Genomic DNA, 12,789 nt, shown 5'->3' with positions numbered 1-12,789 from the left:
TATCATGACCAAAGGAGGGAGGGGTGCTGGGAAGTGGTAAATGGGTGGCCGCCACCTTCGCGGCGGGAAGTGATCAGCGTTTCATTGTTGTCTTTTCCTGCAGTACGCAGGGAGGATCTGATTTCCAGACACGCTCGGGTCTGTGAAAAAAGTGACAGTAATTCTTTCTCTGTCGTGGAAATGGAACAGGAGGAATACACCCGTTCAGGCTTTCTCTCCCATTTCCCTTGAGTCGCACCTGAGCGTTGGGGGTTTTGTGAACCAAGGTGACGCAGTTACCTGTTTCCGCAGCAGAAACCACCCCATGCGGAGTGGCTTGCGGCGGTTCTTAGGCCGTGGAAGTGCTCCTCCATGGAACGGCTTTTGTCTGTGTGGCGCTCTTGGGGTTTCAGTGGTCTGTGCTCGGTCATTTATGCTAATTTCTTGGTTTAGGGTTTCCTGAACACACAAGTGCTGGCCTTGTTTTCCATTTCCTCATGCTCGGCGCTCTGTCCCCCACTGAGGCCCTGGTAGGCTGCGGGCGTCCTTACCCCTTCCCTGGCTTGCAGAAGGAGACTGCCTCAGTCCACAATTACGCAGACAACTAGCTCGCAGCTCGCTGCCTTGTCTGAGTCCAAGTTCACGTCTTCTGCTCTCACACTGGCTTATGAGATCGGAAGCTTTACTGTGACAGAGATATAACTTATTGCAAAAAGACTCCTTTTCCAACCCCCACACCCACCAATTTCTCACTCCTCACAGAAAAGATCTGTTAGAACTTTTAAAATGTTTTCTTTGTACATCCAAAAATATACATGTATCTGTGTACATATGTGTATCTGTAGATGTACACACATATATAGTTAATTAAAAGACGGACGCACACTAGGCACATCTTTACATGTTTGTGAGAGTATATCCGTGTTATAAACTTCTAATAGTGGGATCTCTGAATCAAAGAATATGCGCATTTAAAATGTCCACAAATAATGGCAAATCATGTATACAGTATTATGTATATAATGTGTAATATTGATCTTCATGGAGATCTTGTATCATTTGTATTAAATTCATTCCTGGATAGGGGGACCTCCTCATCTGAGTATTCTTTATCGCTGTCCCAACAGTTACAGCCCTCGTGAAAGCAAAATTTTTAACATCAAAACATTCACTCACCAATGACTTGGTGTAGTCATCACTTCCCATTGCCATTCGGTCCATTTGGTCAAACGCTTGAAATAGAATGAAAATCAATTACAAAGTAAAAAGGGCGGGTCTTTAACAATGTCTGGAGTTTCATGAGGTTGGTGCACATGGTCTTGGGGAGCTGCTCGGACCATTGACAAACGGGAGTCTAACCACCTCGGCTCAGCTACTGATCAAAGAAGCAATTAGCCACGTGTGGCCAGTGTGACCGAGGAGCGGAGTTGTTAATGCCATCTGATGTTCATTCATGTGCATTTAGCTACACCTAAGCATTATGCTGGCAGCCACGGTGCCGGCCAGCACAGCTCTCTCAGATTCCATCGGACTCCCTGGTATGAATATGTTAGTGACCTCTTATTCTCTTTCCCCTGTTCATGGACCTTTTAGGTTGTTTGAGTTTTTTTGCTTCTGCAAATAGTTTCAAGGAACATACTCAAACAAGTTGTGTTAAGAGGCCTGTATACTGTGTTCGTGTGCTGTTTGGTGTTAGTAGTTTGTACTTTTCAAAATTGTCACCATTCACTTCCTTCTTGACTCATCCAAGGGTGCGAAGACCAGTTCCTCCAACCCTGAGAATTTCCCGGCAGCCACTCTGATCGGCACGTGTGTCTGTAACCTTTGCCTGCCTCAGTCTCAGGGAGTCCGGGCCTTCCCACTGAGCCTTGAGTGTCACCAAAGTCGCCAGTGCCCCACCTGGCCACAGGAACGATTACCCCCAGCCCCAGGGAGGTCAAACAAGTCCTATGTGAGAAATAACCAAGTAGCAAGGTCTTCCAGGCCCACGAATCCATTATTGTTATAGAAGACAACAATAATAATAGCCGTAAATGACAATAAACAGAAGGCAATCACTCAACCCAAGAGAAGCAACAATTAAGAAAGGAAATGTAACCATGACATTTCTAATGCAACCCCCTGGACCGGATTGGGTCCCCCTCTGGAGCCAAAGGGACTTTGCAAAGGTAATTATTGTTATGGATCCCAACGTAGGAACATTATCTTGGATTACCAGGTGGACCCCATGTAATCACTTGAGCCCTTAAAAGCAGAGAGATTGCCGCACCCGGGTCTGCCGGAGAGCCGGAGAGCCGCAGCAGAAGGCCCAGAGACTCGGGGCGTGGTGAGCGTATCCGGCCAGCTTAGAAGAGGGAAGGGCCCAGGTGGCCTCCAAAAGACAATGACCCAGCCAGCAACCAGCAGGAGCCGGGAGCTCAGTCCACCCATTGGATCTGACTTCTTCCAACCACCCGAGTGCACCGGGAAGCGGATACTCCCCCAGAACCTCCAGGGACCAGCCCAGGTCCGCCAGCACCTTGGTTCTGGCTCGTGAAACCTGGAGCAGAGACACCCACAGAACCTGCCGAACCCTCTGGCTCACAGAACTGAGATAATAAACTCGTGTCATGTCACGCTGTTTACGTTTGCGACCATTTGTTACAGCAGCAACAGGAACCCGATACACCACCTCATATTAACTCAGCCAGGACTTGGGAGGTGGCGGGGTGACGCTCGGTCCTAAGAGGAGGGGATCGAAGTAAAACAAAATTCTCATGTTGCACAGCAGGAAGTCAAACGATTCCATTTAAACCTTAAAAGGACAGGCATAGCCCTGGCTGGGTAACTCAGCTGGTGGTCGGCAAACGGTGGCTCGCAAGCCACATGGGGCTCTTTGGCCCCTTGAGCGTGGCTCTTCCACAAAATACCACGTGCGGGCGCGCACATACAGTGCGAAGTTGACTTAAAACTTTAAGTAAAGTTTATTAAGTTAATTTTAGGGAAACTTGTGGAGTGAAAGAAGATGTAGTGTTGAGGATTGAGAAAGGTATGTTGAGATGGTTTGGACATATAGAGAGGATGAACGAAAGGAGATAGACGAAACAAGTATACAAGACGAGTGTGGAAGGGAGAGTTGGCAGGGGCCGACCTCAGCGAACGTACCTCAATCAGATTGAGGACGTTTTTAGCAAAGGCCAGCTTAGGAGGATCCTAATTAAGTTAATAACAATGTACCTACCTATATAGTTTAAGTTTAAAAAATTTGGCTCTCAAAAGAGATTTCAGTCGTTGTACTGTTGATATTTGGCTCTGTCGACTAATGAGTTTGCCGACCACTGGGTTAGAGGGTCGTCCTGATACGCCAAGGTTGTGGTTCAATCCCCGGTCAGGGCTCATCACAAGAAGCAACCAGTGAATGCATAAGCAAGTGGAACAGCAAATCTCTCCCTCCCTCCCTCCCTTCCTCCCTCCTTTCCTCTCTCTCAAAAGAAATAAAAAATAAATAAAACATAGCAGCATAAGCACCTGTGGAAACAAGGCAGTGAATAGTCCAAGCAGCAGCCAGGCGTGTTCGAGGTGCGTGCTTCTGGCGAGCAGGCATTGGGAGTGAGCAGGGTGCAGATTTTCCCCTTTCCGGCCTCGGAGGGAACGATAGGGATTTTAAACACACGTGCCCGTGTTACTGCATCGAAAGGAAAGAACAGCCCGTCCCACCATCACCCGTGTCGGATGTGCCCACCTCCCTGGGAGCCAGGGAGTGCGGCAGCCCTTCGTCTCGCCCCCAGGGTGGAGGAGAGGGACGGCCGGCTTCAGGAGGCCCAGCGGAGGCTGCAGGAGGAGCGGCAGCGCAGCGTGGTGCTGGAGCAGCGCCTGGGGAGGATGCACCTGGAGCCCAGGAGGACGGCCTCTCAGAGATCAGCCTCCAGGAGCAAAACAGGTAGGGCTGGACCAGGGCCCAGGGCCGGGGCGGGGAAGCCTGGCGGCCAGTGGAGGAGCCGGTCAGCAGCCCGTCGAGGAGGATGTGGGAAACAGAGGCTCCATCAGGGTGGGCTCTGCCCGTCCCTGCTGCCCCTGTCCTCGTCCCCCGGCCTCCCAGGCAGACCCAGGAGCCCCAGAGTGCCTTCGCCCCAGGCGGTCCTGGCCCGGCTCACCTGTGAGCCCTTAGCGGAAGGTGGCAGTGCCCTGGCTGGATGTCCTCAGCCACCACCCCACCCCTCAGCCCTCTGTCCTGAGCTGACGTCAGCGAGGGGCAGAGCTGGCCGGCTGGGAGCCAGAGCAGCAGGCCGGCCAGCAGAGGACCCGTTCTGCCCCCAGCAGTCGTCAGCGGGGCAAAGGGCCTCTCCTAGGCCCGGGGTCTCCTGTCATGTGCCCCCCATCCCCGCACTCAGCTTCCCTCTCATGGTCTAAGGTGGCGGCTTCCGCTTCCCACCAGCAGCACGGAGGGGAGAAGGGCAGGGGACAGCCTGCTCCTCGCCTTGGAGGGAGCTAACCTGAGGTTGCTGTGTCACTTCTGCTTTCATGGCCTTGGCCAGGTCCTCTCCTAGGACCACACCGGCCTGTGGAGGGCGTTTATCGTCCTAACCCAAAAGGTCTATGGCTCTAACAGGGCTTCTCGAGGGGCAGCAGCGTTAGCGTCCCGTGGGGCTGAACCAAGCTGGGGGTGCCGGATGCCAGAGCCAGAAGCCTTTCTGGGGTGGCTGACTCCCACGGGGGAGGAGTCCAGTGTGGAGGGCTGGGCCTGCCTCCCTCGGACATCCCATCCCAACCCCCACTGCCCTGCCTCTCAACACCCCAGTCCTTCGCCCTCCGTCCCCCCAGCCCAGGACACCCAGACCTTTGGTGCCAGCCCAGCCGGGATCGGGACGGAGACACAGAGGGGAGTGTGCCCTTCTCGCTGCTCTGGCCAGCAGGGCCCAGGGCTGCTGCTGAGAGCCCAGGCTGAGGAAGGCCCTGGCGCTCAGCCTTGCGGACCCCCTGGGCCCTCAGGACCAGGTCCCCAAGGACGTGGTGTCTCCGGGCCTGAAGCTCCCCCGCCCCCCGCCGCGCAGCCAGGCCCCCAGCCTAGGAGGGCTAACCACACTGCCTTGATCCTGGCCAGACAGTGAGGGGCAGCTGCCGGGCAGAAAGCGCCCCTGTGGCCGCTGCCACCCGCTGGCCTGTGGCACGGGCAGGGCAGCCCCCAGTCAGCAAAGGGAGGGGCCCCGATTCTGGGGTTTGGCCGCTCAGGACAGTTCAGTCCAGTGAAGAGGGTAGACGAGAAACAGATAAACCGGCGAAAGACATGCTGGGACCTAGCAGCTAGGTTAGCCGGAGGCAGGTGCTGTGGCTTGAGGCAGCGGAAGGGCAGGTGTCGGAGGGAGCAGCTGCTTTCTGGGGGGCGGCCGGCAGAGATGGTGGGAGTGGGAGGGGACGAGGCACACAGGTACTGGAGGGAAGAGCAAGTGCAGAGGCACCCCGCTGGGAGCTCGGCTGGAGGTCCCCCTTTTAGAGGAACCACAAGGAGGCCGTGAAGCTGGAGCAAGTGAGGGGAGGGAATAGGAGGTGAGGTCAGGGATGCCGTGGGTGCTGAGGAGGTGGTCCGACCCGCAAGTGTGATTTCACTCGGGCCTCACTAGAGGCGAGAGAACTGCTGCCCTCATTTTACAGGTGAGGAAAGCAGCTCAGAGAGGTTGATGGTTTCCCTGAGGCCACACAGCAGGGGGTGAAAGCCAGGTTTGCTGATGCCAGGTGATTTCCCCGAGCCCCATCACCCCGAGGGCCATCCAGCCCGAGGTTTTCTGTCAGCACAGAGGTTTTCTGATGCTGTTGATCGTGCCCAAGTTCCCCACCAGCTGGGCTTGGATTTCTTTTTCTGAGCCCAGCCATGGTCCCTGAGCCCAGCCACCCCGGACCCCCTGTATGTATGTATGGACGGAGCTGCTGGCCGGGACAGGCACTAGAGTTGGGGACCCAGGGGTCTGAGGGCATCAGATGAAGTGACTGCCTAGACTCAGGCTCAGCCTGCAGGCCAGGCCTCAGGCCCCACTGCCTTCCAGAAACTTGTAAAGTGCAAAGAGGAGCAGAGGAACTAGAGGAACCACCTTGGTACAAAGCCAGGTCTAGAGCAGAGGCCACAGCCAGTGTCCAGGGGCATGCAGCGCAGGTATCAGGGAGGGCTTCCCGGGGGAGGCAGGCCTTGCCGGCACCTTGAAGGAATTCTAATGTTTCAACAAGCAGAAAAGCAGGAAGCGGATAGTCGGGGGTGGAGAAGGAGAGTGTTAACACAGGGCCAGGGCCTCATCACAGATAGCGGATGCTGCCGCCCCACAGGTCTGCCCGCCTCTACCTCCAGGCACAACCCAAATGCGAGAGAGAAGAAGGACCGGTCTCTGACCCAGCCCACCAGCATGCCCATGGAGTCCCAGATGGAGGAGATTACCACCAGGTGCCCCTGCCCTGTCTCCCGGAGGGTGGCACGGTCTGGGTGGAGGTGATTCGATGGGCAGAAGGATCAGGTCCCTCCCCTTTGACCTCTGCTCGTCCAGAAGGCTGGCCTTGCCGAGCCCTGGGTTGTAGGCCTGTAATTCAGCGACTGGCCATCAGGAGGTGGAGAGGCTCAGCCGTGACCCTGATAACCCCAAAGTCTCAAGAGAAATTTCATTACGCCTGGGCTGCCAAACCCACTTTGCTCACTCGGTTAAGCCTTGCAAGGTCAAATGCAGTGATGGGGAAGGAAGGAGGGGAACCTCGACAAATGAGTCCCATCCTTGAGGCAGCCAACCCTTTGGGAGGTGACCTGGTGCCAGGCCCAGAGAGGAATCCTACATGGTGTGTCCCCCTCCTCCCTACCCGCCCCCCCCCCCCCCCCGCCCCGGGTCTGTGGGAGGATGGGCGGGTCAGAGGGAGGCTGCGCCTGAAGCGTGGCGGTGCTGATAGTCCCATCCCAGGCCTTCCGTGCGCACCCACGCACGCGCACCAGCGCGGGCCTCACTGAGCCCTCTCTCCGCGTGGTCCAGGCTGGCCATCCAGGCCGAGGAGAACGAGATGCTGAAGGCTGCCCTGGACGGGGCCCTGCGGGGGAAGGAGGAGGACTTCCGAATGTACCACGAGACCCTGGGCCAGGTGAAAGGGGTCTTCCTGAAGGCCCTGCGGCAGCAGAAGGACAAGAGCTAGGATGGCGGCCAGTGTCACTCCGGCCGGATGGGGCCGCCAGCTCAGCCCTGCTCCTGGGAGAGGCTCCCCGAGGTGACAGAGCCAACGTATCAGGCCAGGAGGGCAAGGTAGAGGCCCCAGCGGAGCCCTGGGCAGAGCCCCGGCAGGCGTGGCTGCCGCAGGGAGAGGCCCAGCAGCCTGCTCGGCTCAGCGACGCTCTGGGACAAGCTGGGGTGGACAGATGCCATCTCAGACGGGTGCTCATCGCCCTTGTCCTGGGGCCCAGCAGGAGCCCCTGCCTGCCCACGTGACTTCATATGCACAAAAGAGCCCTGGCGCTCCAGGCTGGGCGCATCCCCCAGGCCCCCACCTCACCCCACCCCTCACCAGGGCATCCCTATACCCCCACCCCCCATGACCCCACCTGTGGCCATCCCCACCCTCTGCAGATGTGGGAGCACGATGCTCTCAGCCACCTGGTCGGCCCGCCCCTCAGGGCTCTTCCTGAGAGGCAGACCCTTGGACTTGTGGTAATAATGATTTTGTTCGTAATCGCTGCAGCTCCCAGTGAGTGAGCATCTACTGTGGAAACCTGAGCCCATCTAGTCCTCTCGGACCCAGGGGTTGTCACCCTATGTTGCACTTCGGGAAACTGAGGCTCGTGGAAGGAAGCTGAGCTGGTATTGAACGCTGGCCTGCCTGCCTCCGAAAGCAGGGTCCTCTGTGCAGCAGGCCCCGCATGCCCGCCCCGCTGCTGGGCAGGCCCACCCCGGCCAGCTGCTCCGAGAGGCACCTCTCTTTGCTTCCAGTGGCTGCTGGCGGCGGAGGGCAGTGGTGGGGCTGCGCTGGAGCATGGGCAGGAGTCCCGCTGAAGGCACGGGGCCCCTTCCTCACCACAGCAGGGGGCCCGCTGCAGGAGAGACAGCCTGGCCACACCTGTGCACACGCAGGCCCACACACAGATGCGGACACACACACATTCCCAGACGGGAGTACCAATCGCAGGTGTATACACGCACACCCCACACCCAGGCCCCTCCACACAGGCCTGTTGCACATGGGTGTGTGGGTGGGTGTAGAGGCATGCTCCCACACACCAAGACCAGTCCCTGTGTCACGTGTGCAGTGGCTCACAAGCTCGGGAGCACAGACTGTGAACTCTGCCGCCCCCCCCCCCCCCCCCCCGCCAGGGGAAGCCACGTAGGGCTCTTGGGACCCCGTTTGCTCAGGGCCTTCCTCAGGGACACGGCTGTGGAGGGACTCCGCGCTGAACCCTCAGTCAGGGAGCCGACCCTGCAGGGGTGACACGGGCCTAGAGGTCCCCAGCAAGGGCTAGTGAAGGCCGTCGGGATGAAGGGCAATTCCGATGGCCGGACAGAGTGAGAGAGGGCCTGTGCCAGGAGGAGAACGTGTGACATGAGGAGTGGACCAAACGCAGAGTCCGAACACCAGGCTGAGTAGCTGGGACCTTCAGCTGCAGGCGAAGGGGAGCCCAGAGGGTGATCGGAGCATGTGGGGTGCAGGCTCTGGCCCTCGGTGGAGCCCCTGGGAGGGAGAAGCAGGTGTAGGGCCAGCCTTCCTCAGGAATGGACGCATCAAGGGGCGGTCAACTCAGGGAGTGTAGCGTGGTGTGGCTCATGCATTGACCGTGCCAGCGTGGTTTTGCTACCCTTCCTGGCTCAGGGCTGGGTCTGAGAGGGAAAGGGGCATCTGGCCACAGGGTCTGAACAGGTGGGGGTGTGGGGCAGGTCTCTCTCCTCACTCCCCAACTGCGTGGCAGCCTTGGGCAGGTGACTTAACCTCCCTGAGCCTGCATATCCTTGTCCTGAAAAGGGGGAGAATAATAGAATCCTCCCCGCTAGGACTGCGGTAGAACTCAGAGACATTTGCTGGTTATTAGCTTGCTGTTTACTTCTGTACAAGGGACATGTAACCACGGGTTGATGTTGGTCTACAGAGATGAAAACAATATACGTAGAGAGAAGGGGGGCGGGGGGGGGGGTGCCGTCAGGCATAGTAAATCTAGTTTGCACATTTGGGGGTAAACTGATTAGCTGGCACCTTGCAGAGCTCAGCCGGGCATTCAGTCCTTGCTTAGGCCAGAGGTGGGTAGAATGACCACTGGTTCACTGACAGGTTCTACTGGCAACCTTGAGAGCTTAGCTGGGGAGCTGTGGGCCAGGGGTCCCCGTGGCGTCTGCTGTCACCTCCCGTCAGCACCCAGCTTGGTTAATCCAGGTCTCCTCCATTCCCATCAGATTCTCTCTTCAGGAGTCACTGAGTTTAAAAGTGTCCAAGTGCTAGGGGAGCAGCTGGCACACAGTAAGCGCTCAATAAATGCGTGCCTTCACGGTGCCTCCATCAGTTCAACGAAACCGACAGCTCTGCCCCGGGCACGGGGTCCAGGTGAGGCAGACTCAGCCCCTGAGCTCCAAGAAGTCCCAGGCCCCCATCCACGGAGCCGGCCGGCCATCAGTGAGTGGCGACGGCACGCCAGCCCCTCGGCGATCCGACTCGCTCCTGCTCTCAGGGAGCTCCTGGCACAGTCAGAGGGACACGGGGGGCCCGGGTGGGGGTGGGAGGACAGACAGAAGGTGGCACCACAGAGCCTCCACCTTCCCTGCTGAGGCTCCCGGGCTCATGGCCCAGTTCTGGGCGGGGAGGGGCTGTCCAGAGCTCCCTGAGGTGTGAGTGGGGGAGGGTGGGAGGGAGAGGCCCAGGGGAGCCTGGGAGCAGGATTCTTAAGGGAAGGAGGGGTTGTCAAAGGGGCCCAGGACTGGGGCCCTGAGGGGTCTACCCCAGGTGGGGGAGGGGGCAGCCTGGACCATCCAGGTGAATGCTCAGGGCCCCTCCCAGCCCTCAGAGTGGGCCGCAGGTGGGCTGGACTTGCCTTTCACAGATGAGAACACCCTGCACAGAGCCACTAGGTGGTAGGGGGAGGGGCAGGGCAATCAAAGAGGCCTCACATGAGGCTTCTTCCTGGCTGCACCCCAGTCAGGTGCCGCCGCCGACCTGGGTGCTCAGGTTCCCACACTGACAGGTGAGACCTGGTGGAGCCATGGGTGTGGCTTGGCCACTGTCCCCGTGGGGGCCTCTGCAGCACACAGCTGAGCTAGACAAGACTGCGGGCGGCTCAGGCTGATTCAAGCCCCAAACACATTCCATGGGCCCTGGGTCCCTCCTCTGGGCCCCACATCCAGGGTCTAGACCAGCGGTTCTCAACCTGTGGGTCGCGACCTGAAGGCCCTGCGGCAGCAGAAGGATCCGGCCCGTTTGAAATGAATAAAACTAAAAAAAAAAAAACACCGTACCCTTTTATGTAACGATGTTTACTTTGAATTTATATTAGTTCACACAAACACTCCATCCATGCTTTTGTTCCGGCCCTCCGGTCCAGTTTAAGAACCCATTGTGGCCCTCGAGTCAAAAAGTTTGCCCACCCCTGGTAGACCCAGCCTCTCTGCCTCCTCCCCGTCTCAGCCAGCCCACCGCCACCCACAAGGAAGTCCCTGCCTGCCCACCCCCTCTCCACACAATGCAACACACACACACACAGACCACCCCCCCACACACACACACAACCAACACAAAACAAGTTTACACACACACGAGCTTTCCTCACATTTTTACTTTGAACAACAAGAACGAAAACGCCCAAAGAGCTGAAAAGGGACTCTGCCCACCACATCTTTACACTTGGGACCCCAGATCCTTGTGCTGGTCTCACCCTAATCGGGTTCCTGCCCCTCGTTCTGTGGACTGGCCACACCAGCCACTCTCGCACACAGGGTGCAGCCGCGCTATCCAGCCCCAGGTCCAAGGGCCTCCCTAGCCCTCCATGCCGAGCTCCCTGGAGACCCCGCCGTGAGGGGTCCCCCGGTGAACATCTGCCGTGTGTGAGTCCTGCCTCCCTGGGCCTCTCCAGTGAGAGCGTTTTGGCTTCTCTTTGTGAGCAATTTGGTGAGCCAAGCCCTGGCCGTGGAGTGAGCTGTCAAGCCCCTCAGGAAGGCAATCTGGTCAGGGCCGGAAGTCTGCCCATTTTTAGGTGAGGATCTGAGGCTCAGAGAAGTGGTCACACCAGCGAGGGGCAGCTCAGGTTCAAGTGAATTGGCTGGACCTGTGCTCTTCACCGTGGAGCCAAACCACCCTGTCTGCTTCCCTGACCCACTGTCTTCGAGCCTCCTGAGGGCGCCAGCTGGATGCCCGACCACGGCCACGGGGGTCTCAGCCGCAGTGGTGTGGGAGCTGGGTTCTGGCCCCTGCAGGGCCGTCAGCTCAGGAAGCTCAGGGGGCTGCCTCAACCACTGAACCTCCTGGTGCGTCCATTTCATTCTCCACCAAGTGGGGCTCGGGATAACACCTTCCCTCCAGGTGGTGGTGAAATTAAAAGAGTTGATCCATGCCCAGCCTTAGAACCAGGCCTGGCTACTGGGATTAACTTACTAACAACCATTGACTCTCTCAGGACTCTGCTCAGATGGCCCCAACCCCAGGCCAGGAATCCCTAACTCCCACAGGCACCCCTCCCTGATGCTGGCCCCTCTAGTGCCCAGGATCCCGACGGCAGCCCTCACCCAGCCCCCACACTGGGCAATAATCGCTCTTCACACTTCTCAGGGTCAGGGACCAGTGATGCAGGTCTCGCCACCGTGGGGAGTGTGTGCTGGGGTCTCCTGGCTTTGGCCTCTGGGCAGGCATGTCTGCACGCCTGGGAGGAAGCTCACTGCCTACAAGCACTGTTGGGAGGATCGGGTCTCTCCCTCCTGCCCAGGCCTTGCTCAGGCCCTGGAAGTGCCCCTGCTGCGGTAGGAGAGCCGCCCCTTCTTCCCAGTTGCACCTGAGCCTGTGGCCGGAGTTGGGATCGGCAGTGGCACCAGGGCCTGTCCTGTGATTATAGTCACACAGCAACTTCTGCCCCCCGCTCCCCCACACACACATGCATGAAGAATCCCCCATAGACCCTGAGGCCCCTATTTTAAAGGGGGTCTATCAGAGGTTCCTGTCCTCTCAGGGTGGCCCCATCAGAGAAGCTGGGCTGAGGACTTGGCTGCGCCTTCCCAGAGTGAGGCCCTGCCCACCTCCCCCAGAGGAGCCCCAGTTGGTCAGGGACATGGCTGGCTGCCTCCACCCTGCCATGGAGAGGATGCCAGTCACTCCATGTACCCCCTCAAGCCTGGCCGAGTGACCCTGCTAGCACCCCTCACCTGGGCAGCACCCCATGGGACAGGGCTGGAGCACAGAGGGTCCCACAGCCACATGTCTCGTGTCAGTTCCAATCCCACTGGGCAAGTCAGTCCTCCCCCGGGCCTGATGCCCAGCCGGCCAGGACTCTCAGCATGATGGCATGGCCTAGGGCAGGGGCTAGAACAGGGGTGGGCAAACTTTTTGACTCGAGGGCCACAATGGGTTCTTAAACTGGACCGGAGGGCCGGAACAAAAAGCATGGATGGAGTGTTTGTGTGAACTAATATAAATTCAAAGTAAACATCATTACATAAAAGGGTACTGTCTTTTTTTTCAATAGTTTTATTCATTTCAAACGGGCCGGATCCTGCCCGCGGGCCGTAGTTTGCCCACGGCTGGGCTAGAAGGTCTGCCCTGGGTCAGCCCATGGGAGTTCACTTGTAAAGGTGCAGGCTGGAGTTCTTGGAACTGATCATGCAAGTGTGTGTCTGTGTGTGTGTGTGTGTGTGTGTG

General features: G+C 58.1%; 1 protein-coding gene across 3 annotated transcripts in view; it reads left to right on the top strand.

The window, feature by feature from the left end:
- The window catches only part of CCDC13 (coiled-coil domain containing 13), a 31,180-nt gene extending 23,538 nt beyond the window's left edge, over window positions 1–7,642 (top strand). The window contains exons 14-16 of one of the 3 annotated variants that reach the window (XM_081105605.1): window positions 3,747–3,898; window positions 6,271–6,385; window positions 6,957–7,642. In XM_081105605.1, the coding sequence (XP_080961731.1) occupies window positions 3,747–3,898; window positions 6,271–6,385; window positions 6,957–7,113 (424 nt within the window). In that variant the 3' untranslated portion in view covers window positions 7,114–7,642. Of the gene's footprint in view, window positions 1–1,729; window positions 2,595–3,746; window positions 3,899–6,270; window positions 6,386–6,956 lie in introns of those variants that run through there. The other 2 variants (XM_081105604.1, XM_081105603.1) reach the window with 2 other exon arrangements.
- The last annotated feature ends 5,147 nt before the right edge of the window (window positions 7,643–12,789 follow it).

This window comes from Myotis nattereri (assembly GCF_964212035.1).
Source record: "Myotis nattereri genome assembly, chromosome: 14".
Classification (NCBI taxonomy): domain Eukaryota; kingdom Metazoa; phylum Chordata; class Mammalia; order Chiroptera; family Vespertilionidae; genus Myotis; species Myotis nattereri.
Note: the sequence above shows the minus strand (reverse complement) of the source record. Positions and strands in the feature narration are given on the sequence as shown.